At 35.4% G+C, this 27655-nt stretch overlaps 1 protein-coding gene across 1 annotated transcript in view; it reads right to left on the bottom strand.

The window, feature by feature from the left end:
• Positions 1-22841, bottom strand: part of LOC131043313 (probable apyrase 7) — a 31373-nt gene extending 8532 nt beyond the window's left edge. The window contains exons 1-2 of the mRNA XM_057976511.2: positions 22527-22841; positions 18275-20524 (exon numbers count right to left, since the gene is read on the bottom strand). Coding sequence (XP_057832494.1) covers positions 18275-20324 — 2050 coding nt within the window. The 5' untranslated portion in view covers positions 20325-20524; positions 22527-22841. The remainder of the gene's footprint in view (positions 1-18274; positions 20525-22526) is intronic.
• Between the last annotated feature and the right edge of the window lie 4814 nt (positions 22842-27655).

Below are 27655 nucleotides of genomic sequence, written 5' to 3'. Positions count from 1 at the left end.
GTTGCTGCAGAAGGATTCTTTCACCTTTGCATGTACATTATTTTAGGATGGATAACATCTCGAGGCCATGAAGGAATCTTGGAGTTTTTGGTTGAGGTGTTAATGGTGCTTGAAGGTTTTGATGGTTTAGAGTATGTTGGTATTATGTCATAGTATACTCGTGATTGCACATTAGTTTTGGCATGATATATTGCTCTTGAGACCGTGGTATGTTCACTTGGCACATGTGATCTCCTAGGAGGGGATGGTTGGATCACAATGTCATGATGGGTTCCTAACTCTGTAGTTGGTGCTTGACAAGGGTCTAGCGGGTTCTCTTTGTATTGGTTGCATTGGTCACATTTCTTGGAGCTTCATGAGAGTGCATAGATGCTTTTAGAGTTTAACATGGATTGATCATTTGTTGGTACTCATAGATGCATGGAGACTTAGGTGAGGTTGTAGTTCTCTTGAGATGAGAGACATGTGCTTAGATAGTTGCTCTTTATGAGATTTCAACCAAAAGTCCGAGGAGTCTGAACCTTGGTTGGACACGAGATCAATAGAGACCTATGAGGAGATTGTTCTTGGATGAGTCATGTTGACCTGGATATCTTGGAGAAGCATTCTCATCCCCCACTCTTGGTCTATTTGGTGGTTTTATCACTTCATAGGTATTGCTAATTATTTCTCTCAAGTGCTTTATGTTTTTATTTCATATTCATGGATCTTGAGCTATAGTCGGATGGTTTTGGATGATTCATTGTGAGAGATGGACATCATAGTTATCTCATTGGTATGTGTTTTCTTTTATAATGATCATAGGGGATGGTAGGGGGCTGATTTCCTGAAATGGGAAATGGAGTAGTTTGATCTTCTTTGAGAGTCTTACATCCATATAGATACATGGTATATATGTTATCTTTGATCTCTTGAGGTTGAATAGGTTTGTATGTTGCTATGGATTTTCTCTTGGGGTTGTGAAGGAGATCATACTTGACAAAATTTGCATTTAGAGGTGTATGTAGAGGGCCATGCTAAATGCTTATGATTTGCAAGTTCTCTCTTTGGTCTTGGTTATTTTCCTGGATGTTTGGCTTTGCATAATATTGTTTTTTGAGATCTTAAGACGGAGCTATGGTGATCACTATTTTGCGGTCATGTGTTGTCACTTGTACTTTATTGTTTTTTGGTGATGACATGGAGGTTCCTCTATCTCTTTCCTTTGTTGGATGTGGAGAACTTGGGAGAGTTGTGGAGACTCGTTGGGAGAGATGTTTTTTGTAGCAGTTTTGTTTGTAGGATGTGCATATCTTTGTGAATGGGTCCTTGGTACTACATGGTTACAATTTCTTTGGGTTGTGATTGGTAGACTTAGTATGCCTTTGATCTTTTAAATTTGACATTACCCATGCAGTGGGAGTTTTTGGATGTGTTTGGTCTTCGTTGAGTCATTTGGACATGAAGTTTGTGGTTGCAGTATATGGGTTAGTTATGCTGGTGCCATGAGTTTACTGATGTCAAATACCTTTGAGATATGTGTGATTGGATGGGTTCGCACTTGTTGTGGGTGCTATATTTCAATCCTGTGGGTTTTATCAGTTGGATGAGAGCAGTCATTTTGGTTGTTGTTCTAGTTGATGTTCCATCTTGTTTTTTGGAGGATTTCTTTGTAGTTGTGCTCAATTACGAGCTTTGAAGTTGATGTTTTTTCTTCTATATAGCTCGCGAGCACAATGGAGTGGTGGCAGTATCGTGTAACCTTTGTTATCACTGGAATCTTATGCTTGTGTTCTTTGGATTGGTGTCTCAACGGAGCGCGAGAACATGTTTGACATTTGTGTGGCTTTATGGATGGTTGTGATTATGTAGTTTCATCATTTTGGCTCCTAAGAAGTTGATGTTGTAGACTCTTGATAGGTCCTCGACAAGTGGGAGAATGTTGGGATGAAAGTGTCTCAACCTTAGAGTCCTAACATGTTGAATTATTTAGTTAATTGTTGCATAATTGATTTATCCTAATTTATTAACTTCCTAAGTTATCATTCACTTTGTGGGACCTCTTGGTGAGGTGGCATCCTACATGGCAAGTGATGCAATGGCATATTCCCTATTTTTTATGAAGTTGGCACCCACTTGGAAGATGCTATGTGGAAGATATTGTCATATATTTTCATGTTGTAGTAGAAATTGATTTGGCAATTTCCTATTTTGACTAAAAGTCTTAGTTTTCAATTTCTATTATGTATTGGAGTTGTATTTTAGCAATTGAAATTTATGGTGGAGTTCACTTTTGACAAGTGGTGTGAGGTAAGGAAGGCACCTATTCTTGGTCATAGTAATTTCATATGTTATACTTCCATTGTACTTGACAAGATGACCGATATGGATGAGATAGGTGTTGTTGCCTTGGAAGTTGCTATGAGCAATGTGTCATGGGATTAGCAAGATGTTGTTTATGACAAGTTACCTCTTAGGCATTGAAGATGGTTTTGGAAACCATGGGTGCCTACATCTTTGTGTTGAGCTCTATATATATGTTGATGGCTTAGCTGATTTATGAGAGGAAAGGAGTTCATTTCACAAGGGTTATGCTATCGAATTTTCTCCAGGATGGAACAAGATGTAAATCTCCATGTGAAGGTTCAGAGCCTGAAAATGTATTGTAACTTATTGTTGAATAATACATTGGCTAAATGTTTTGGAGCGTGGAGGTTTTTATCCAAAGGGTTTTCCCCACATATATCTATGTTTTTCTCTTCAATCTCGTTCTTCTTGTTTTATGATTTTGAAGTATTAAATCTATATGTGGTAATGCTGCTGAAATTTTCTTGGATCTGTAAATTGCAATCACTTTCCTCTGAGGTTTTAATAGTGGGAAATAAACTATGTTTGTTTCCGCTTTTATGGTATAGTAGTATGTGCTTGTATCAGTTTGTTGGAATCTATTTTGAAGAATCATTGGATACTTGATGTGCATACTGATCTTAGATGGCTTTCTGGGATGCCCTTATTTCCCTTCACAATCAGAACAAACCCAGGCATACCTGCAATTTTAAAATGTGATAAAAAAAATGGCAGCATATGTTTATGATATTAGAATTTAGAGTTGCGTCTTTGTTGTCTATACTCATTATTTTTTTAAATAAGGCCAGCTTTGGTTTTGTTAAACTTGACTCACCTTTCCTAGTAATCGGGGATCAAACTTTGAAAGATGTAATAAGTGGGAATAAGTATTTGCACCTTCAACTTGGATTTAATGGCGAAGATGGGTGTTTTAAAAATGAGTGCTTCCTTCTTAATGGGGCACAGCTACAAGAATTAGAAAGGCAATATGTATATATTTCTGATTTTATATATTCTTTTATTGGACAAACCCAACCCCAAAAAATGTAGATACATCCACATACAAAAACCTGAAGCAGTAATTTAGTACCTCAAAATAGTTTTGTGCACAAAATGCAGAATTCTTGGTCAGTTAGATTATATTCTGATTCTTACAATGTATCTCCATTGCTCCCAATGAATGACTCACAAATCAGCAAGTCATATGCTCAACTGAGCTGCTCCACAAGCTGTGAGGGAAGCAGTTTTATACTCCACTTCATGTTTAATATGTTTTGTATAATTTGCATATTTCACACTCGTTAAATACTGTACACCTTGCCATGATAGCAAGGTCCAAGTAGCACTTGCATCCCCCCGGCTGGGATTATCAGGGCTAATCTCCCCATGAGGGGGTTTGTAGGTGGGAGCTAACAAGGAAACTTTTTAGGCAACTATGGGCAGTTTTTTCCCATGGTTTTATATCCATCATATTGTAATACCACTTAGCAGTTTCCTGCATCGGTGTTCTTATAAATACTCGCACGGATTGGAATTTCAACGAGTCTAAATATCATACTGTATTGTTAACGGTTGAATTAATTTTGAGCGCTATTTTTGCTAGCTTTTTCCCTGAACAGATTTCCAAGAGTACACTCACTTGTTATATTTGTGAGTATGCCCTTGTTTCTTTCTGATGCATTTAAGATTTTGTTACTTCTGTTTCTCCTGTTTAGGTTTATTGGTATTTTTCTCTTCACTTCATTGGAGGAATGAGAATTGTATATTGCTTTTTGCTACCTCATTGAACAAATCGTGTTCCCAGGCCACAAGCATGCCCAATTGCAGATTTCCTATCATTTGTTGAACCCAAAGAAGCAAAAATTGTTTGGGGAAAAAATCGGCAAATCAAAAGTATTAAGGCTTTTTGAAAAAATCAGAATTTACTCAGGAAAAAATCGGGAATATAAAATATATGTTATAATAAATTATTATTATTTTATAATTAGTATTATTATATAATTATAATAATAATATATTACTTTATTGTTAGAATATAAATTTTAAAAAATGAAATCTAAACTTAATAAAAGTTGAAAGGTTAAAAAAAACTGATGTGGACAAGGTCAACGCTTTGCCGCACGATTGTTACCTTCACTACACCATTAGCAATTCCAGGGGAAGAGAGCAGTGATAAAGTTATTCCAGGGCGGATGCATTCTGCTGCACTCAAAGCATTCATAATAACTGAAAATCCAGCCCTGTAATTCTCCATGTCAGCCGTAATTCTTACTCTAGAGGAAGGCTTATATATTTTGCTGGCACTGAGATGTTTGTGGTTAGAGATAAAAAATTGTAAATAAAAAAATTTCCACAATCACTGCCATCTTTTTTTAAACCCTAGTCTAGAAAAATTGAGGGTTCTTTGGGTTTTTTTTTTGCAGGTTTGTGCAGACTGTTTTGGCCTTTTTTTGCCCTTTTTTGGTGATTATTGCATGATTTTATCACTATCTAAACGTAAAAAATCTTTGACCAGATGGTCAACGACTTTTTTGCAAATCGCAACTATTTCAGGGAAAAAATCACCTACCCTCATGACTTGCAATTATAAGCGATTTTTTGCAGACTTGCTATTTTGGACTTGAAACTGCCCAATCAAGAATCAGTGAAACAAACAAGCTGAAATTGAAAACGACCAACTATACCAAATGCCAAACTCTATTGTGTCTTGTACATAATTGATAATTCATTTTATTGCTGTCCATCGTCCCATCTTTGGTTCACACATGAACCAGTACAGCTCACAGCAACACAGATCAGACCTTGCAGCTGTGAGGTATATCAAGTTGCCCACCAACTTCAGAAAAGTTGACTCGTGGGTCTCTTAAGAATCACTGTTGGCTGGTAAGTTCAAACCAGCCTACAGATGCCACTTACCCTCATGCATCTAAACTTTCTTCAACAAATTTCTGGGATACTTCATTTGAGAAATAAAAATTCTATTATTAGTCTGTCAAAACTTTATTCCTATACAGTGATAAAAGACAGCTTAATCTATCATGTCAAAACTAGAGCAAAAAACTGACCTTGCCTGCAGATATGCACTAATCTTGTTCCATGTGATGAATATGTCATCCACAAAGGAAATTTGACTATCACCTGAATTCATGACATATTGATTTGGATGGAAGGGCATTTTATGAATCCTGAACTAATAAGATGGAGGTTGATTTTGATACACAAAGCTCATGGAGCCAACTTCAAACTTTAAAGAGATATGACTAGCTTAAAAATGAGAGATTCTTTGCCTGCAGCTTGGAATCCTTGCAGCGGAGTCATATATGCTGCCACCAAATACCCATTGAGGCATACGAAAATCTCATGAGATATTGTTTCTCACTGTAGGTACTTAGAAATTCACAAAAACATTTGTGATATTTTGGCTTAAAAAAGTGGTCAAACAATATTTTGGCCAAAATATTCCTAATGCAATCCAAGAAGATCCAATATTAGCATTTTTAACTCATTCCGCTATGAGACTTTTAAGATTGTGCTCTGCAATTTTGGAATTGTCTTCAGAGGAGAAAACCCCATAAAAATTGTCTTCATCTAAGTTACCAGTCTGGATTCATCTTAAAGGTTCAAGTACATCCATACAGCCAAAAAATAGAGCAATATATATATATATATATTTGCAGCCTTCACAAATAAATTAAGTTCATCATATCACACATAGCGCATGTATATAACAAACAAAACCACCATAAAAATTAAAAATACTAGAATGTCATGATAGGTATTCATTATCAATATTACAATAATGAATTCGGCAATCAGCCTCACATGGTCCTCCATAAAGATCATCATCATCATTAACATTAGATGCTGTAGGTAGAACAGAAGAACTACAAAGAGTGCTAGTAGCAATCACCCTATAAGTATGGTGGCTATCATACTCAAAAAATGAAGACTGTTGAGCAGCAGAAGCTTCTAAGATAGTCTGATTTAGCTCTACATACTTGTAGTCATTTGTTTGTGTGAAGAAAATGCGAGTTGGAGTGCATGTACATTATCTCCTCTATCTTAGTCAATTACAATCGGTTGCACTTTACTGAATAAATGAATATGGACTCCAATTCTGCCCAAATGAAGACAAACTAACAACTTATTGAGGCAAAGTTAGATAGTCGTTGGTAAACAAATTTGTCACTGTGAAAGCTTCTTCAAAAATGACCCTATTTGCCCTGCGAGCAGTGACAAATGTTCCAACAGTTGGAGAGATTGCGGTGAAACCACAATCTTCCTCTGCATTTGAGAGGGGCAGCTCCCTCGTATGATGGAGGTATTTGATATTTTTGTGTACTTTTAACATGAAAGTACAAAAAGGAGAGAAAACTAAACTAAAACAAGGTGAATAACAGAAACCCCAATGGTAGACATACGAACACCAAATAGGATTTCACAAATGATGACATATACAAAATACAAAGGGGGTTTAAGCACAAAATATGTCTGATATGCAATGACAAAAGAAGGATAACAAATCTCAACATATGAGGAAATAGGTTATCTTATCACATTCAAACCAAGATACCAGGGTATGACTGTGTTTCATCATATACATATATCATTTGATCTGAAGATCGATATATGATGAAACACAGTCATACCCTGGTATCTTGGTTTGAATGTGATAAGATAACCTATTTCCTCGTATGTTGAGATTTGTTATCTTTCTTTTGTCATTGCATATTGTTGTGACGTATTCACACATTGCCCCATTGCAAATGGGGACCCCTACTTTTTTTGCTTTCTGGGGTTTGCTTTCTAGATGTTTAGGGTTTGTCTGTTAGCCATTGAATTTTGAGTGTCGCCAGGGGATCAATAGGATGGTAGGTTTTGCTTGAGCCAGGGGAGTCAGCAGGTGCTCCAGGTTAGGGTTTCTTTGAGAGTCTTCCTTAGGGCCTGGTTTTGCTCTTGTTGCTAATTGTGTCTTGCTTTGTGAGTGGGTATCATTCTTGAAGGTTCGAGCTAGGTCAAGTTGGTGAGTGATGAAGTCTGGAATGTCATCTTGATCTTCAAATGCCCTGAAATTTGGCTAAGTCTGGAATGCCCTGATCCTGAAATTTGGCTGTCTGGAATGTCCTGATCCTGAAATTTGACTAAGTCTGGAAAACTGAAGAATCCTCCAAAAACTAGATTTTGCAATATAACTCCTGGAGGTCCGAAACCACTCTCAAACATCCTGGAAGTATATATGGAATATAACTTAAAGGATTATACTTAAATGTTATATTCCATAAAATGATCCTGACGGAGAGTCCAAAATGTCAAATTTCGCTCTTGACCCTTCCAAAGGGTCCAGAGCGAAATTCTCCATAAGACATTCTACTTTGACCAAAACCTACAACTAACGCATTCCCAAGCTTGAATGAAGGTAAAGCGCTTGTTTGAATGAAGAAATGTGAAAATGAAGTCAAGATCTTGACCAAGAATAGGGATTTCGCTCCTGACCCTTCCAAAGGGTCCAGAGCGAAAATCCTTGAAGACCTCAAATTCTCACTTATCAAGGCCAAATTTCTAGTTCCTAAGGCATGTTTGAAGGTATTTTTGAATGTTCTAGCCTTGTCAAGATTGCAAGATGAAGGATTTTAGTCAAGAAATTGAATTTCGCTCCTGACCCTTCCAAAGGGTCCAGAGCGAAATTCTTCATCTACCTATTTCCTCCTTGTGTCAAGTCAAGACTTAGAGTCCTAAGGCATAGTTGGGATGGAAGGATGTTATTTAGCCTTGCAAGATAGATTGGAGTGAAGAAGATGAAGGATCAAGCTTAACACTTGAATTTCGCTCCTGACCCTTCCAAAGGGTCTAGAGCGAAATTCCCAAAATCACCTAGTTTGCCCATGAGGAAGGTCAAGTTGTGGACTCCTAGCCTTTGGTGAGGAGAAGGATAGCGTATGCTTGCCTTGGAAGACATTTTGGAGTAGAGAAATGATGGAATTTGTCCAAAAATGCAAAATTCGCTCCTGACCCTTCCAGAGGGTCCAAGGCGAAATCTTTTGAAACTACTATTTTTCACCTTGTTTGGGCCAGGTGAGGAGCTGGTTGTGAGGTGACGTTGAAAAGAGGTCCAAGTTGGCCAGGAATGCTAATTTCGCTCCTGACCCTTCCAGAGGGTCCAAGGCAAAATTCTTATAGGGCCTGTCCCTGGAAAGAGTCTTGAACTAACTTCATTTTAATATCATTTGATGATGATTTAAGGTGTGAAATACTATGTTGAAATGAATTTATTATGTCCTTAATCATCTTTTGATTTGTTTTTGCAGATGAAAGAAGATCAAGCCGAGACAAGGACGACCTTCTCCAGTCCAGCATCAACAAGGACGGCCTTCTCCAGTCCAGCATCAACAAGGACGACCTCTTCCAGTCCAGCATTTGAAGGAAAGGTACACCATGCATCCTACACATCAAAGACAAAGGAGGTTAAAGAAAGGGTTCGTTGAAGAAGCACACAATTCCAGAAGAGTTAATTAAAGTTAGCTTCTCAGCATCATCAAATTGAGCATCTACCAAGTTACAAGTGTCAGACAAGGTGGCATCCCAGTCATCACTCCTCCAGTCCGATTGGTCCACCTCAGTGTGTCCAGATTCAATGTACCTGACTCATTGGAGATGGCACAAACTTCGATGTACCTACCCCCGTTCTCTATTGGTCGAATATTCCAAAGAAGACATGTGTCCAAATAATGCAATTATTGCATTGGCCAGAATTGAATTTGTTGTAACAAACCCTAATTAGGGTTTTCATTGTAAAATCTCGGCCATTGATCTCAAGTTGATCTAAGCCATTGAATTGTATCGAGGGCGCTATATAAGTCCTGGCTTCTCACTTGTAAAGGCTAATAGTTAGTCAATGGTTAGCTAATAGACAATAGTGAGAAAATAGTTGATAGTCTGTGAATAGGTAGTTGAATAGCAAATAGAATAGCAATTAGAGTAGACTAGGAAGAGAAGACAAGACATTGTTGCCTTAATTGTAAAGACTTCTTTTTCATTGAAGACATGGTGAAATATGTTGTTTCGTTGCAATATGCATGGTCTCTTGTTGAATCTTCATTTTAGATGATAGATAATTAAATTGAATGAAAGAAGTTGTTGAATGCACCTGTGTGGAATCCGTCTAATCCATACCACTAGCCTCTTACTGATTGTAAGCGCGCCCTGCGTGGTCAACTGGCATAAAATGAGCTTAATCTCAAGTCGTTACACGTCTATTGTTCATGCATTAACTTGAATGATGATCAGTATCTGATGGTGTCCGATTTGAATGTATTTGAAGCATACCCCAGAAGATCGCACTGAGTTGGTGTTGAATTGTTCAACCTGATGGTGAGACCCAGCCCAGTAGGACTCCACCTAGTCGTTCATCCATCTTCTCGCATTCTAGGTAGTAGAGTAGACTTTCTGAACCCTGCATCTTTTGTCATTTGTTTGTCTTCCAGTTAGTTAATAGGACTTGTGATTCCAGCAAATCAGACGTTTAGGTCATTGAGTGTAAGTCCCCTTGTGATTCCAGCAAATCACATCATACCGCGAAGAGCTTATCCACATGTAGAGATCCTACATAACAAAACCTTGGAGTTACTCCGATTGATCCTTCAGCGAGATCTTCAGCAGTCGGGAACTTTGTTCAAGAGAGGATAAGATACTTCGGTATTTTATTCTGTGTTTGGTCGTGTACAAAATACACATCAACACATATCAAACATATTTTGTGCTTATACCCCTTTTGTATTTTGTATATGTCATCTTTGTGAAATCTTATTTGGTGTTCGTATGTCTACCGTTGGGGTTTCTGTTATTCACCTTGTTTTAGTTTAGTTTTCTCTCCTTTTTGTACTTTCAGGTTAAAAGTACACAAAAATATCAAATACATCTATCATATGAGGGAGCTGCCCCTCTCAAATGCAGAGGAAGATTGTGGTTTCACCGCAATCTCTCCAACTATTGGAACATTTGTCACTGTCATTTTTGAAGAAGCTTTCGCAGTGACAAATCTGTTTACCAACGACTATCTATCTTTGCCTCAATAAGTTGTTAGTTTGTCTTCATTTGGGCAGAACTGGAGTCCATATTCATTTATTCAGTAAAGTGCAACCGATTATAATTTAACATACGAGAAATTGATGATGATAATTGAGAAGCACATTCAAGACATTCAAATTAAATGCATTCTTGATTATTCTTTTATTTCATGACCATACCATTTCTTTTCATAATGGGAAGGCTTGTACGATGGCATGAATGATTCTTTTGCATTCATACATTGTATATTTCATCAATCATATTTTGAAGAATATTTGTATTTGTAGACGTATAAATCTGACTACTTTCCTAAGTGAATATTTAATATTCATTTTAACCCTATTCCTCCTATTAATTAAATTCTATTTAATTAATTTCTTCACATTCATCTATTTGATTAAATAAATTACTCAATTTATTTAATTAAGTTCACCTAAGCCTTTTCTAGCCTTTAATTAAATAAATCACTTTATTTAATGAATTCCCCTTTCTCCCTTTTTAATTAAATTTACATTGAATTAAATTGATCCTTGCAAATAAATAAATCTAATTTATTTATTAAATCCCCCACTTGTATTTATGCAAGTTGCATCTATTTAATTGAAATAAAGTAATTTTATTTTAATTAAAATCATTTTTCCTCCACTTGCATTTTCCTACATCTCTCACTTGCCTCCTTAACCCCCTTCTAGATTCTTCTAATCACTTCCAATTTAGCCTAATCCATCTCCTAAATAATGTCACAATCCTAAGCAAAGGGAAGTCACTTCTCAAAGTCTCTCCAATCTTTGAAAACCATTAAAGGCTTTATGTCCTCAACAAGTTAACCCTCAAAGTCTTCTAAACCATTTAAGGCTCTTACATAACCATTAATGGTTAACTCAACCTTCTTGCATGATTAAAGACTTTCTCTCTAACTCAACCCTCATCTAACCCAAGGGTCTCATCAAGCATTCATGGCTTTAACCTTGGTTATCCCTTTAACCCTTGCACAAGAGTTTACCCCTTGGGTAAAAGCTTTATTCAATGGATAACCCTAGTCTAACCTTAACCCTTACCTCCTAAGGTAACCTTCATGTCTTCTCAAGCATTTAATGCTTCTTTCATCTCCTCTCAAGCAACCTCTTGTTGACAATTTTCACCATTTCATTGGTGAAAATTGTGAACATGGATTGATTAACTTTCAATCCTGGCCCTTGTTAAGATTATCCAATCTTGACCATCCATTGCCCTATTTTTCCTATAAATAGAGCTCTCTTTCTCTCATTTTGATATCCAAGTTTTATGCATCTAACTTATAGTCATTTTACTAAGCATCTAGCCTCTCTTTGTTAAATCACACTAAGCATTTAGAAGCATTTTCAATATCATAGCATATCCATGTTAGACTAGCATATCTTGTTAGGATAGGATTACTAATCTTTATCATAGCATCATATTCATACTAGTTTAAATCATTCTAGTTTCAATATCATACATGTTGTAGGAATGCATTCATGCTTATAAACAAACATCACTCGTTCTTGGAGTTTTCATTCCTAAGCCACTTTGCTCAGTGATCTGAGAGCAATAGTGAGAGCATAGGAATCTTGTGAGATAGAGAACAATGGGACACCCCTTGGGAAGTTGAGCTATTCAATATAGCTCCTATAACTTGCACCAAGAGTCTCATTGGTGTGTGGACCCTTTGAAACTCGACTTTCACATTTATGTCGCCATCATTTTCCGCACACAGTATCCATGCACAAAATATTGTCTAAACATGTCCTCTCAATGGCATAACTAGATCTTCTGACCAAGCGTGAGATTAACACATGTCATGCTGACATAGGTATCATATCCAAATGGCAAGTTGGTTAAAAAGTGGTGTGCATTTGCAACCCATGCTTCTTCCTTCTTCTTGGATTCACTTGCATTATAGTTTAATGATCAACTATGGATGTAATTCAATAACTATTACTCATGTGATTAAAGTATGTGCACCCATCTTCCACTAAAATAGAACACAAACAAAATGGTTCGAGAGTCCATTAATTCAAAGATCTTGATAGCTCCACTGCAAAATCCATTTTGCATAAGTCATGTTTCAACATTTTGCATTGCATGCCTATAGAAGCATTTCCAACTATAACCTTTGACGAAAATCCCGAATTCTATTATGCTTTGGTGGACGTTCATACCACATAAGAAGCTAGAGAAGGTTGTGGCGTTTGAATTTACATCTACCAATTTGCATTTGCTAGATATTTTCTAAAGTCCTTGTTGCGAATCTTGCAAACATTGCATTCCGTGAGATTACATCTCTTTCAAGGCATTCTGTCAAACAAGTTTGGTGTTGGAATGAGCTTTATGTTGGCCATTGCATTTGATTGAGAGTTTCTTAAATCATTCACCAAACATAATTTGTTCAAATTCCTGTGATCATTGCCTACTTTGTGTCAAATAATTTATGTGACATGGCTATGTTTCAAAACTTCGTAAGGCTAATCATCAGGCCATGATACAACATTCCATCAAGATATTTTATCAAACACTCTAAGTTTTCATTTTGGCACAAACTGGGAGCATGCTAGTAGAAGACGAGGGGCTTTCTTTAATAGCAACCAAGTGCATTTTTGAAACAATTCTATCATGTATGCAACCTGCAATCATGGCATTCCATTCCTTATAATGATATCTCTTTAAGGTACCCTGTGAAACAATCCAAGAGCTTCCACATTTTGCATGCCCATTGCAAAGAATTTTTAACTATAATATCTGGTAGTCTTGCCTTCCGTTATGTCTTGATGGGTGCCCATAACCTGCTTCCAAGTTGCCCACCTTATGTGACGCATTTTCTTGCAAATTTCTAAAGCCTTTTCAACACGTACAAATTTTGTGCAATCCCTTAATCATTGCGCTGTGAAGCAAAATCTCTTTAAGATATTCTACAAAACAATTTTGGAGCCTTAAGTCTCTTCTTACACATTGTGCATGCATGTCTTCCATAACCGCAGAGATTGGTGGGATTGGTTTTACAACTAACAATGTTATTAGCTTAGATTTGCTTCGTATTGTATGCTTTTCCCATTTGAGACCTTCAAATGCATTCTATGTTTCTAAGTCGGTTATAATAACTAACTTACGTATCACCTTCTTGATTGCTAACACAAACTCACTGATTCCCAACAACTCCTCCTCATTCGATGGATTGATGATCACCCACAACTCCATCGACATTTTGTTCAACTTTCACAACTTGCTCAAATTGCCGATGTACAAGTTATAATAACTAAATTTTTTTAATGAATGAGAATACATCGATGTCTTTCAAAACAATGAGAAGGAACTAGCTAAGTTGTCGATAAATGTGGATGGTGGAATGACTGGGTCTTCTCAAGCCAATCTTCATCTCATCGGTAACTTTTGAAAGTGCCACAAGTTGTCGATATTTGAATGGATAACGAACCCAGGTGCGTCTTCGCTCCATCGGTGATTTGTGAAAGCGCCACAACTCGCCGATATAAACATTATGACCCTGCTTACTCCTTATTATCATTCACTTAGCATGTGGTATGTTGGTGTTTTCGCTATCATTCCAAAGTCACCGATAGAATACAAATTTGTTTTTGTTTCAAGATCATATTGGTGTTTGGAGAAGGTTAAACAAATCACCGGTAAAGTGTGTTGAATTCTACCAACAACTTGCCTCTAGACCAATGCAGGAGGTCCTTTGTAAACCAACTTGCCAATGGATCAATAGAATCACGAATCTTAATTGCTTATTCTGCGCTTCAAAGAAGGTGATGTGTCGGTTATAAGAACTACCTTGTTCTCATGCCATTGGCATTTTAAATCACTTAAGCAACTAAGTAAAGAGGTTGATTGATATTTCATCACCGACATTTCAAATATTTGATAAATCATAGAAGATGACCAATGTGATGCATTTGTATCAGTAAAGAGGTAGCTTTGGCCACTTTGACAATTACTTTGAAAGGCTGAAATAAACATATTATCATTCCTTTATTGCCACCTTAGCCATCTCCCCAAGTATCATAGGATCCAACTTTTGATTGTCAATATGGATGCAAAATACCTTTACCGAGTAACTTGGGAATTAAATTTGAAATCTTCCATTTTGCAAGTAATCAACAAGATGAGCATCAGTCATTTTGACACTTTGAAGTGAGTGATCAAAATAGATGTTACCATGGATAGTAATGGGTATTGATTTTCACATAATTTTTTATGCTTGTGATCACATGGGAATGCCATAAAATCCCCTTTGTCAATGCTTCAAAACCATTTGAGTCATTTCTTGATATGAAAAATGAGTATCATCCATTACCTTTGTTTTGCCAACATGATCAATTACAAAGCCAAATTTCGATCACTTTGAGGGCTTTGACTAGAGCGAAGGATGGCCCTTCCTTGAACTATTATACCTTCCAAAGTGAATTGAATCAACAATGACCATTTGAAGATTGATGAAGACAATGAAAGCCATGGGAAACATGTGCGAGTATCTTTTGACAACCATAATTGACTTGTGAAAGCTTTCAATGGTCAACAATATTTATCATTTTGAAACGAAAAGTTAAAATTTTCACCATTTCAAAGATGGAGCAAACAATAGTCAAAATTATAAATGAAACTAAAAATTTGAACCAAAAATATTTCAAAATAAAAAGAATTCAAATAAAGATAGTTTTAAATAAAAAAACTAAAAAATTTACATGCGATAAAACTTTGATTCCAAGAGACTATTGGTGTTGAAATGTTTGACAACGGAGGTACCACCAATTGTGAACATCCTCCTTATACTTGTTACAAAGAGTGGAAATCCTATGACCATTGGAGCATACAAAATCAGCAAATTCATAAGATTTAAGTCGAGGAAGAATCTAGCAAATGTCAACTTGCACCCTTCATTGACTTCTATAATTATGAATGGTGCAAGCCTCCTCAACAAAAACAAATCTCAATGTTGTAATATTTTAAAGTCAATGCAAAAGCAAGATGTAGTAGGGTTGTCATTTTGATCCATTACTCAACAAGACTTGTATCTATTTAAAGAAAAAAATTCAAAATCTTGTTCTTTCTCATTTATGATGGTCCTTATTTTCTCAATCATTGAATCAATCCAATTATAGACCTCTCTCAAACATAGCTTATTCATGTTAGTTGAATAGATTATACTCAAGATGGACTCAGTAAAAATAATTTATTCCACACAATCCAACAAGTCTCATCTAGAATCATCTACTTAATGTTTGTTGCCCTTTAGCTATTGGTTTGCCTCCATGCAAAGCAAAGTTAGCTAATTACTGTGCTAAAAAGTGTCCCTTGCACCTTCACAAGTCATTGTAAGATGATTCTATTGGAAAAAAATTGGGTTTCAAACTCATTCAAAAATTTAAAACGAAGGGAAAAATACTATATAGTTGTTATATAGTTGTTATCTTTAATATCTCCAATTCCAAGAATGGTTTAAAAAGCCCTATGATGTATGGTAGTTAGTGAAGAACATTTGGATCTCTTTGGCCTTACATACACCTATTTGATCCAATCAACTTTGTTGCCCATATTTTGTAACAAAAGATTGAGCGAGTTGAGAGCACAAGGTAACCAAAAGTGTGTGAATAACATGCCTCAACTGACAAACAACCTAATCGCTCTACATTTTTTCATTTGTCCATTATGACTTGAACAAGTCTCATCTAGAATCATCTACTTAATGTTTGTTGACCTTTAGCTATTGGTTTGCCTCCATGCAAAGCAAAGTTAGCTAATGACTGTGCTAAAAAGTGTCCCTTGCACCTTCACAAGTCATTGTAAGATGATTCTATTGGAAAAAAATTGGGTTTCAAAACTCATTCAAAAATTTAAAACGAAGGGAAAAATACTATATAGTTGTTATATAGTTGTTATCTTTAATATCTCCAATTCCAAGAATGGTTTAAAAAGCCCTATGATGTATGGTAGTTAGTGAAGAACATTTGGATCTCTTTGGCCTTACATACACCTATTTGATCCAATCAACTTTGTTGCCCATATTTTGTAACAAAAGATTGAGCGAGTTGAGAGCACAAGGTAACCAAAAGTGTGTGAATAACATGCCTCAACTGACAAACAACCTAATCGCTCTACATTTTTTCATTTGTCCATTATGATTTGAACAATGTTACTAAGCCCCACTTTATGAGAATGTCAACAATAAATTGTGCATCATTTGTCCATTCCTCACAGTCCACAACCTTTCAAAGCTTTGGCCTTGTTGATTTACAATGTCAACAATAAAATGTACATCATTTATCCACTCCTCACAATCCACAACCTTCAAAAGCTTTGGCCTTGTTTATTTACAAGTTGAAACTACTACAATAAAATTTTCAGGAAGTGTATGCAAATCTAAAAAAAATTAATTAACAAGGATTACCATATGATAAATATTATGTGATTGCAAAATCAACAATAAGGAATAAATCAACAAACCATAAATGATACAAGATTTACATGGAGAAACCCTTTTAAGAAAAAATTCCACAAGAGAGAGGACAAGTATGTATTAATTTTAAAAGTAGAGATAACTGCACACACTAACACTCTGAACTCTGAAAACACTCATGCACCCATAAAATAAACTTATAAAACTACCATCTCATGCCTCCAAAATATAGAGGAATGGGAGAGGAATACCACAGATGGTTTTTCAAAATAATGTACTATTAAACCATGGTAAAATACAAAATCTCTCACATACAAAATGAAAACGTTTTTCTAAGTATAGTAAAAGCAGCTCCCAATGAGCCATGAATAGAAAAAATAACCTCCATACTAATAATAGATGGCATCTTCAACTTGTAACTCCTCCATAATGGCCCATATCCCAAGGCAGGCATCCAAAATCATCTCCCAACTCATATGAAACCCACCAATAACATTCAAGATACCCCACTACTCAATTCTCATGCCCAAGTTGAGAGATTTACTAAATGTAGCTTTGTACTGCCACAGCCAACTCCCCCTTCATGAACGCACTAAAATGTTAAAACCTACTATCAAGATTCTAAGAGAATAGAAATTACAAATTAATTTTTCAATAACAGCTTGTGTTGGAGACAAATGAATAATAGATAAGATTGCAAGGTAAATGTCACCATGATCCTAACAAGCCCTTTAAGGGCCACTACAATCACATTGATCAAGGAACAACTTTTGGCATCCCTTTATCCAGTGAAAGTAATGACTATAGTGAATCTTTTACAAGTTTCACTTCATTTGCCAATAAACTATTATGCACCTTCTCAAACCTAGGCCCTTGTACCTTTTAAGAGCATCATTAAATTTCATCATTTCTTTCCAATACAATTAGCAAACAACAATCAAATTATAGATTCCAACACTTTAGAAACCAATGCCCTTTTCATAACAAATACTATACAATTATGGAGTGTGCCTATCAGTATGTGTCAGATGCAGATTAAGACGCTTCACACTGTAATCAGAATTTTCATTATGAAAATGTAGTTTTGTTTTCAGATGCAGAATCTGCTGTTATCAAACATGTCAAAGCCCACCAAAATGGAAAAAGAAAAATGAAATAGAAAGTGAAAGCATAAATCTACTTATGGTTACAAATGAAAAAAATTGTTGGAAGTTGAGAGATTCCCGTTCAACAAAATGAAGTGACATATGGATCCAGCGATATATAGGCAGCTTGATAAGTGAATGAACAGAAAAATGACTAAACCAAGTAAACCCTTTGAACAAAAACAGATGCTAAAAACATATCTTTGAAATAAGCATGTCCCTGAAGGATTTCTCTACTTTCTGATGTCCTATACTATGAAAGACTAGTACAGAACTGTTGAAGATAAAAACAATTAGTAAATGAACTTACCAGAACGTCCTGCAGAAACTCCATTGCTAGAAGGACTGCGTGATTGGAAGCGGAAAGGTGATGGAATCTTGGGGATGGGACTGCTGCTTGAAGTGTAATGTCCAAAAAGAGGTAAATGCGGTTTACGCCATAACCTCAAAATCCATTTGCGGGTGCAAGACACAGCAAACATGATGATAATAAGAAATATGATGAACACAGCCATTAGAGTAGTTAGACCTAGAAAAAAATGGTCATTTTTAAATATGTAAAGCCTAGCCTGGCTTCTTGTTCTCATCTTTCCTGAGAACAAAGGTCCAGCTTCTAGTAATGCAGCACCTAAAGTCCAAGTAATACTGCCAGACCCAACAACTACTTGTTGATTCTTCAAATGTAAACCATCTCTTAGGAGTGATACCACATATGGTGCACGAAAACAATATTGTTCTATGAAAGGCTGTTTAACTACACTCCGCTCAGCATCATGCCAGGTTTTCTTGCAGAATGACCTACCTCTCTCTATTACTTCATCAAGTGTTGCATCAGAAGATAGGTTAAAAAACTTGTACACAACAAAGAATCCTGACATTGCGTAGAATTGGCCCTGAGGTTGTGGCTGATTCTTATTGAGAGCACAAGGGTATTGCTTGCAATCTATTCCTGCAATCGATTGTGATGATTCAGACGCATTGACAGTGGATTTTGCTAGTGATTCACATTTTTCCCAGTTGGGACTACCAATTAACTCGATAACCACTTGAGAACCTTTGCCATTCATGTCCTTTCCACTGACCAAGGGACTTCCATCTTGATGCAGTAAAGAACACTGTGAACACAAGTATTTCTGGATGTAACCAAAATGTAAGCAAGGATGATGGAGCTGCAGTTGACCGTCAATTATTTTCCGTCTGTGAACATTTGAAAATTGTCTAAGCAGCAGGACAACTGACCTCTCAAAAGCATCATTCAAGCCATAACCAGAAAGAGAATATGCATTAAGATGGTAGTCCATTGCTCCAATACTCAGATTTAAACCATTACCACCTTGTACTGACTCTTTTGCCTCAAATGTGACCTGTAGGGATGAGCCCCCTAAGTCAAGTGCACCAAATGTTTCTTGCACTGGAAATTTTCCCAATCTATTCTTATTATAATTAAGAGCTACCCATCCATAGTAAGCCTCTTCTTCCCCAGTAATTATTCTAACCCAGCTTCTTCGACACATAAATGAAGATTCTTCTAGTATTGACCATGCTTTATCAAGAATCCATTCTGAATCAGTAGTTTGCAACCTGCGAAGCCCTGCTGTAGCCAATAGGAAAAGAGGACTGTTTCTATGAGCATGAGCTGGTATTTGCTTCTCTGCCCATCGAAGCAGTGGTTCTATGGCTGTCCTCAATCCTGATTCATTATGTAGTAATTTATCAAAACCAGGCTCAGTTTCCATGCGATGATAGGCACGACCATTTTGCTGACCTGTCTTGCTATCAACCAATTGGGGAAATGGATGTAACACCATAGGGAGCTTTCCATGATCCTTACCATCATTCTGAACCCATTCATACACATGAATTCGGGTACCAGTACTCCCACAGTCCAAAACAATAGAAAACTGTGAAGCCTCGGTTCTCCAATAAGATCTTAACCGTCCAGAACCTAAAAAAATCAGAGTAAGAAGTATGAAAAAAAGTGAAAACCCCACAGCCATCTTTAGCCATCTTCGACTTTTCACTGAGGTTGAAGACAAAGCCTTTTCCTTTGAAAAACTACTGGCTCCCAAATTCCCTTCCCTTAACAACTGCAATGGTGAAGGTTTTGACCGAAGCACGCCAGCACCAACTCCCAGAGCTAAATCTGTTTCCTCTGTACTGACTTTGCGATAAGTTGAAAAATCTTGGAGAGATGATGAAAGTCGCAAACCGCCTGTCCTTCCACGGCCAGCCCATGCAGACCTAAAGGGAGAACCCAATGGTGGCAATGTAGAAGTTGAAACAGGAGATCCAGAAGATGATGATGGCGAGAAATGACTCAAAGTTGCAGCAAAAACTGCAGCCACTCGATCAAGCCCCATTCAAACTTTATTCTCTACTTATGTGCCTTTCCAAGGCAGACTGAATTTAGAACTGTCAATACTCAGATCATTGCTTATATCAACGTACAACTCCTCCATCAAGCCATACGGTATAACATAATACAAAAAGCTACATATCATTTCAACATGGAGAACTTTTATACTGCATTACACCCGTTGCAACTGGGATGACCTGAATCCTGATAAAGCCAATAAATGTAATACTAAAATCATTTAGTTTTTAAATATGCAATAATGTGTTTCAAAAGTACCATGTATTACATCAAATTTAAAATGAGCTTTCATTCTTATCAAATATATGGTTAGACCCTATTGCCAACCACTGTTAACAGAAAGGCAGAAAAGAAGGAATAAAATGCACTCAGATACATGATCCTATAAAAGACCGATTTGAAATCCTTCTCACCCTTCTAAGTTTGATAGTAATTATGTTCCAATCGTGCTTTTGTGCAAGACTATAAGACAAGGTGTAAGGTGATTCTGAACAAGCCTCAGAAGCATTCTCATTTGAGGCAATATATACTAAATATTTCACACTTTTATAGACATTTGGTTACATTGCAGATATGCCTGGACCTGTTTTGTAAATGTTCATATATAATGTAATTGACATTTGCAACTGAAACAAACAAAAACTTGTCAGTTTCCCCATGATTCAGAACCATTGAAAATAGCAAAATCGTTGGCCATCCGTCATAGTATATGTCAGATACTACCAAAAATTCAAATGAAGCCTCGTCATATGTCTTCTTCATTTAGATCTTCTAGATCTATCATGCAAACAATTCATTCCTCTCCAAAAGAGGACTTGAGTAAATGACCAAATATAGCACCATGGTTGCCAAAAATGCAAAGCCTTGAAACACTAGATGTAAAGCAAAATAGTAAGGGAATTCGATCGACAAAAATATATTCTTCTCAAAATGCCAGTCTTTTGCTACAAAACAATAGACCGTATTAAAAAGACAATAAAATGCTTTGGTTTTCTAGCCAAAAAGTGCAAAACTTAGAAACAAAACTCAGGCATCTAAACAGATTTATAACTGGTGTCTGAACTTCTCCAACATCATAAGAACTAAAATAGGTAATTAAATCTACGTTAGGGATTCGATATGTAAGCAGAAGATGATGCACATAAATATGCCAAACTCTTATAATAATAAAATTTCCTACTTAATGTACAAAAATAATCCCATATAATAAAGAGATGACACCATAGGACGAGAGAAATGGAAAAATCATTGTCAGAAATGAAAGTTGTAGGCTAAATCCCCAAATCAAAAATGCCGGATTTGACTTGAAATGGTTTTGAGTAGCCCAAGAACCGAGTTGATACCCCTGTAAATGCAGTTTTTGACTTCCTCCCCATAGGCTATTTCTAAGAGATTGATATTTTCATGAAGCAAAAGCCTGCTAGTGAGAGGATGTTACTCCATTATGTGACCCAAGTTAAAATGTCATTTACGTTCAAAAACTTTGTTAAATGCACAAATTGATCAAAACATTGCAAAATGCCTACAACAAAATTGATAGGTTTAACTTTTTAACACGTACCACACATCACCATTGATCAATTTCCCATTCTCGTCACAACCAAATAAACTGAAAGCAAACAATTGTATCACGTGATAAACTTCACAATATTTGCAAACTGTATTGAAAACTTCGATACCACAGATCGAGAAAACCTGCAAAAATTCCAGCAAAAACGAGACAAAAAAGGCAAAACAAGCTTCTTCGGCATCAAATTTTGAATTTCTGATACACATTTACCGTTACTCACATGAATTGGAACCTAAATTGCATGAGCTACAGAGCATAATAACCTAGGGCACAATAAGAATGACTACGCCTCAACTCCGGCTGGCAATAGCCGTGCATAACAACAGAAATTAATCTAAGGGAATTTCTGATCCAAGTTAATATAAGGGGATCAACCCTCCCAAAGAAGCAACATTGTTCTAAACATCCAACCCTATCGATAACTGTATCATATGGGGCGACGTATACCAATGGGCCTCGTAGAAATTCAAACAATCTGATTAAAAACCACATTTGAACAAATAAATACAATCCCACACGAAAGAAATTCGCATTCTCAACTAAAACTCAAAAAACATAACCCGACCTTAAATCTAAGAAAAACCAAAACCAAAAGTTCAAACCCTAGATCAGACTCACCTGATGCCGAACGCTGCAACTATCATTTTCCTTTAGTCTGATCATGACGCCACTTTTGCTGTGAACAAAAATTGCTGGGGCGCAACATCAGCGCCCCAGCGATTCGAACTTGCGTAAACTCTCCGCCCTATATGCTCTGTAAACAGGTTCCCCACAATTCTCTTCTCTTCTCCTCGGAAATTTTTTCAGGCCTTGAAAAAAGCGTGTTGCAGCTTTTACTCGATTGATTGTTTATCAAATTAATTTACTACAATGGTTAAATTCTAACAGCATTTAGAGTTTTGTGTAATAATTAATATGTGTTTCAGAATTAGAATTATTGTCTGACTCGGTATGCTCGTATTTATAGTGTGCTCAAACGAGGCCACGTGGAAGACAGTGTTCAAACGTTAAGCCAGTCAAATTCCGCGGATACCTAACGTTATACTGGTGGCGTCGACTCATTCCCCTTATTCCCATTGCCTGGTAACTTTGAAACTTGGAATAGAATACAAGAGAATTATAGCTATGTGTTTTTTTTTATAATTAAAAAAAAAAACTATGTGCTTTTTTAGATTCATGTTTCAGATAAGGTCAAGGATAGTTTATTTATTTATTTAAGTGTTGATCTTCGATTATTCAATTTGATAATGATTTTTTTTGTTTTAATAGATTTTGAAATGAAATTGTTGTTAAATTACTTGTGTATTTAGTTTATTGGATGTTATTGTGAGTCTTATATTCTAAATAAAAATGTTTTTTTTTTTCATTTTCATTATTTCAATTATGCAATCTATACAAATTATCTTCTCCTACTTTTTTTGGCTTTTTCCATCTACTTGTTTCACTTCAAAGAGGATGCAAGTTATTCCTTAACTAAGCTGGAATTTTTGCTCTCGAAGAGACATTGACCTCTAAATAAGGCATTTTCCTGCATAGACTTGTGAAAGTTATCTACAACAACTATTTTATTTATTTGTCGTTATTAGAACAAGCATTTAAGTGAATGTGTCATTTAGTCATCCACTTGTAGTTTTGCTTCATCTGTGACTTCTTTATTTTGCTCAAAACGTCTTTAAAGACAATATTAAACCATTGATTTGCTTTTGTTTGCCCAATTTTTTTCAAGTTTTTTAAAAGATGCATCATAGCAATGGCTTCAATAGGAACTATACCTATTCTAACAAGAAGAATATCATAGGGGACTGGAGTTTTTCATTTGAATTTTCTTCTAATTATGCATTTGTGGATTTCCCCTATTTGCAAATATTTGGTATTTAAATATTGCTTGCCCATATTTCACACCCATAAAGTACCACCATAATTACTAGTATCCAAAATAAAGTATGAAACTTTTTTAATTGCACAACTTGTTTCTTTGCTTCTATTTTGAAGGGCAAAAAGTACTCTCGATGCTTCCAATTTTTTATTTCTTTTCTAGCAAGATTTCCAACAAGCTTATTGTTAAAGTCAATCTCAAGGTATTTAAATTTTGTTGCTTCATATAGAATACATCATTCAAAATAAAAATTGAACTGGCTCTTTTTTCTTTCTGTTAGAGAAGGCCATGATCTTAATCTTACTCTTGCTACTATTAACTTGCATACCCATATATTTGCAAAAGTTTTCAAGGATAAATTAGTGTTCGTGTAACCCTTGAGTGGACCTAACAATCAAAATAAGATCAATAGAGTACAAAAGAAGCTTGACAACATATTCCCATAGAACACCATCTTCACCTTTCAAAATCAACCATTCTTCAAGTTTGTTGATATAGGCTAAAAGGTGTAGGAGAAAATAGGCAACCTTACTTAACTCTAATGTTGCTCCTAAAACTTTCTAAAGCACCTACCGGAGTTAAATTTTTTACCTAATCTTCTTCACAAATCCTATGGATGTCCACTATAAATTATAATGGGATCATATCAAGATCCTTCATTCTACAACATAACTTATTCCTAAGAAACATGTCAAAATTCTTCTTCACATCAAAAAAACAGCAATAAACACCCTTTTTTCATACCAAAAATTTTCAATGGTATACCTCTTTGATTCCATGATCAACTATTAAGTGCTTTAGAATGATTTATTTTCTTGTCCTTTTGCTTTCTTTTTTTCGATTTGTACATTTTATGCTCAACCATGTTTCCAAACAACTTTGCAAACAAAGGTTTAACCATGATGACCTCCAATATTTGAAAGGATTATTAACATTCCCTCTTAAAAAGGGTATTGTTAAGTTGGCAATCCAATATCTTGGAAACTCTTGTTGAATGATATTGTTGAAAATTTTCACAATTTGAGGGGTGATGATTTTCATTCTCAATTTAAGATATTCTATTAGGTGATTCAATGTAAAGACATCTAATGAAAAACTAAAATATTAGGTAGCAAGGAAGATAACAATCCTCTATGGCTTACTAAATATAAAAATCACCAATGGTCTAGGTGTTAAGTGCATAATGGGGATTTTAACCATTTTTTTGAAGAATTAATTGTTAGATGTGGCGCTTTTGATTTAATTATTTGCAATGGTTCAAGTAGATTGAAGAGCTCCATAAACTACGTGTTTTTTATTTTATCCTTAAGATTAGGTTATAAGTGTGATCTGGTATCTAGTTTTTTAATTATAGCTTTTCTATTGTTCAAGATTGATAATCACAAGATATGATAGTTATCAATGGTATGAAAAATTAAAGGTTTATTTTTTGTAACATCCTTCATTGTGGACCCTTTTCAAAGAAAATATTTTGATAACAAAAAAGAAGAGCCTAAAGGTGTCATCAAATGGTTGATAGATACATACTTTTTTAGGACTCTTTAAATGTAATGTATAGCCCACACTCTATAGTGAATCTTGTTAATCTATCAATACTTAATTTATATTATATTTAATAACATTATATTAGAAAGAGCAATTAATGCTACTTTTCAAAATGGATAGTCAATATCTTACAAATGGACTAGTCTACTATAATATAGACTAAAATTATGAATTATGAATCATGAATAATTAATTTAATTGGATGGATAAGATGTATATAGGGAGGTATTCTAATCCTCTTCATAGAACCTGTAGGTATCCTCTTTAAATGGTAGTGGGATACCAAGATCCTTCATTCTACAATATAACATGTTTCTAAGAATCATGTCAAAAGCCTTCTTGACATCAAAAAATAGCAATAAGAATCTTGTTTCTCATACCAAAAATTTTCAAGGTTATGCCTTCAATTTGATTCTATGGTTAATTATTAAGTGTTTTGGCTTGATTTATTTGTTTTTGAATAAGGAACAAACAAGTTTTGAGGGAACCCGAAACCTTATAAGGCAAGTTTTGAAGGGACCCAAAACCCAGTACAAGAAAGAAACGCTGCCATAAAGATGAGCATCAAACAACAGGCAACCCACACCAAGCAGATTAGGAAAATCAACAATAATAAACCATCTGCACCATAAGGAAGCCCAAAAAAATCCCAACAACTCACCTTAAATAAGGTTAATGAGTTTTACATTGGCTCCCAAAACCAGCAATAAAGAAGGCATCAACAAATTATTAGCATTCCTACAGCCAAGACCCATAAACAAGCCCAAAAAAATCCCAACAACTCACCTTAAATAAGGTTAATGAGTTTTACATTGGCTCCCAAAAATAGCAATAAAGAAGGCATCAACAAATTATTAGCATTCCTACAGCCAAGACCCATAAACAGGGCAGCAAAAGCCCCATGTTTATAAAAAAAAAAAAATTATATCAGCATTCCTGCAGCCAAGACCCATTTATTTGTTTTCCCTTTTTATAAATGTCTTTTTTAATTTTGTCCACTTGTAAATTTTATGTTCAGCCATGCTTCTAAACAAATCTAAAAACAAAGCTATAATCATAATGGTCTAGTAGTTGGAAGTATTGTTAGCATCCCCACTTTTATAAAGGGTATTGCTAAGTTGGTAATCCAATCTCTTGGAAACTCAAATTGAATGATATTGCTAAGGATTTTCACAATGTGAGGTGTGAGGATTTTCATCCCCCATTTAATGTATTATATTAGGTGATTTCAATGCAAGGACATCTACTGAAAAAACTAACATACTATGTAACAAGAAGGATAACAATCTTATGTGGCTTACTAAATATAAAAATCACCAATAGTTAAGGTGTTAAGTGAGTAATGGGAATATTAACCATTTTTGCAAAGAATTAATTGCTCTTTGTGGCACTTTTGATTTGATTATTTGCAATGGTACAAGTAGATGGAAGAGCTCCATAAACTATACATGTGTGGTTTTGTCCTTAAGATTGGGTTATAAGTGTGATCTAATATCTAGCTTTCAAGCTATATTTTTTGTATTGCTCAAGATTGATATAATCATGAGATATGATAAATATTAATGGTATGAAAACTCAAAAGTTTCAATTGTCGTAACATCCTTCATTGTGGACCCTTTTTTAATAAAATATTTCAATAACTAAAAAAATTACCTAAAGATATCATCAAATGGTCGATATGTACATATTTTTTTAAGAGTCTTTTAATATAATGCCTAGCTCTCATTTTATAACAAATCTTGTTGATCTATGAATACTTAATTTCTATACAATATTCAATGACATTATATTAGAGCTTGAACAATTAATTTTATTTTTTTAAATGGATAGTCAATGTCTTACAAATAGATTAATCTAATATAATATAATCACTTGTAATAGTAAAATTTGGAACTAGGGTTTCACCAAGTAGGATAAGACCACTAATTAACCAAATTAGCTAATACATTGAAAGAGGGTTGAACCTAATAGATATAGGCTCAATCCAAATAAGGAAAGGGTTGAAATTCTGATTAGATTCATCGATTAGGGTTGTGTTCCCTCTTTCTTGATTGAAATGGATTTGTAATTGTAAAATTAGGGCAAAATGAGGGATAATTGAGGTAAATTGATAGAAACACTAATCTAAAAATATCCCATGGAGCCACCAGCTGAGATCTAGGAAAAAGAAGATGCTTAGAACTTATTCCCAGAAGTTTGGCCTGATTTTTTGAGACTAGGTAGCACTGCCTTGGTCCTTTGAATTTTTGTCGTTGAAAGTTGAACCTATTCGTCACTGTTGATACTGCCAAAATTCTTGAGTATAACTCATGCACATAGAAAGAAA

Source organism: Cryptomeria japonica, chromosome 7, assembly GCF_030272615.1.
Source record: "Cryptomeria japonica chromosome 7, Sugi_1.0, whole genome shotgun sequence".
Classification (NCBI taxonomy): Eukaryota; Viridiplantae; Streptophyta; class Pinopsida; order Cupressales; family Cupressaceae; genus Cryptomeria; species Cryptomeria japonica.
This window is presented reverse-complemented; position numbering and strand designations above follow the sequence as displayed.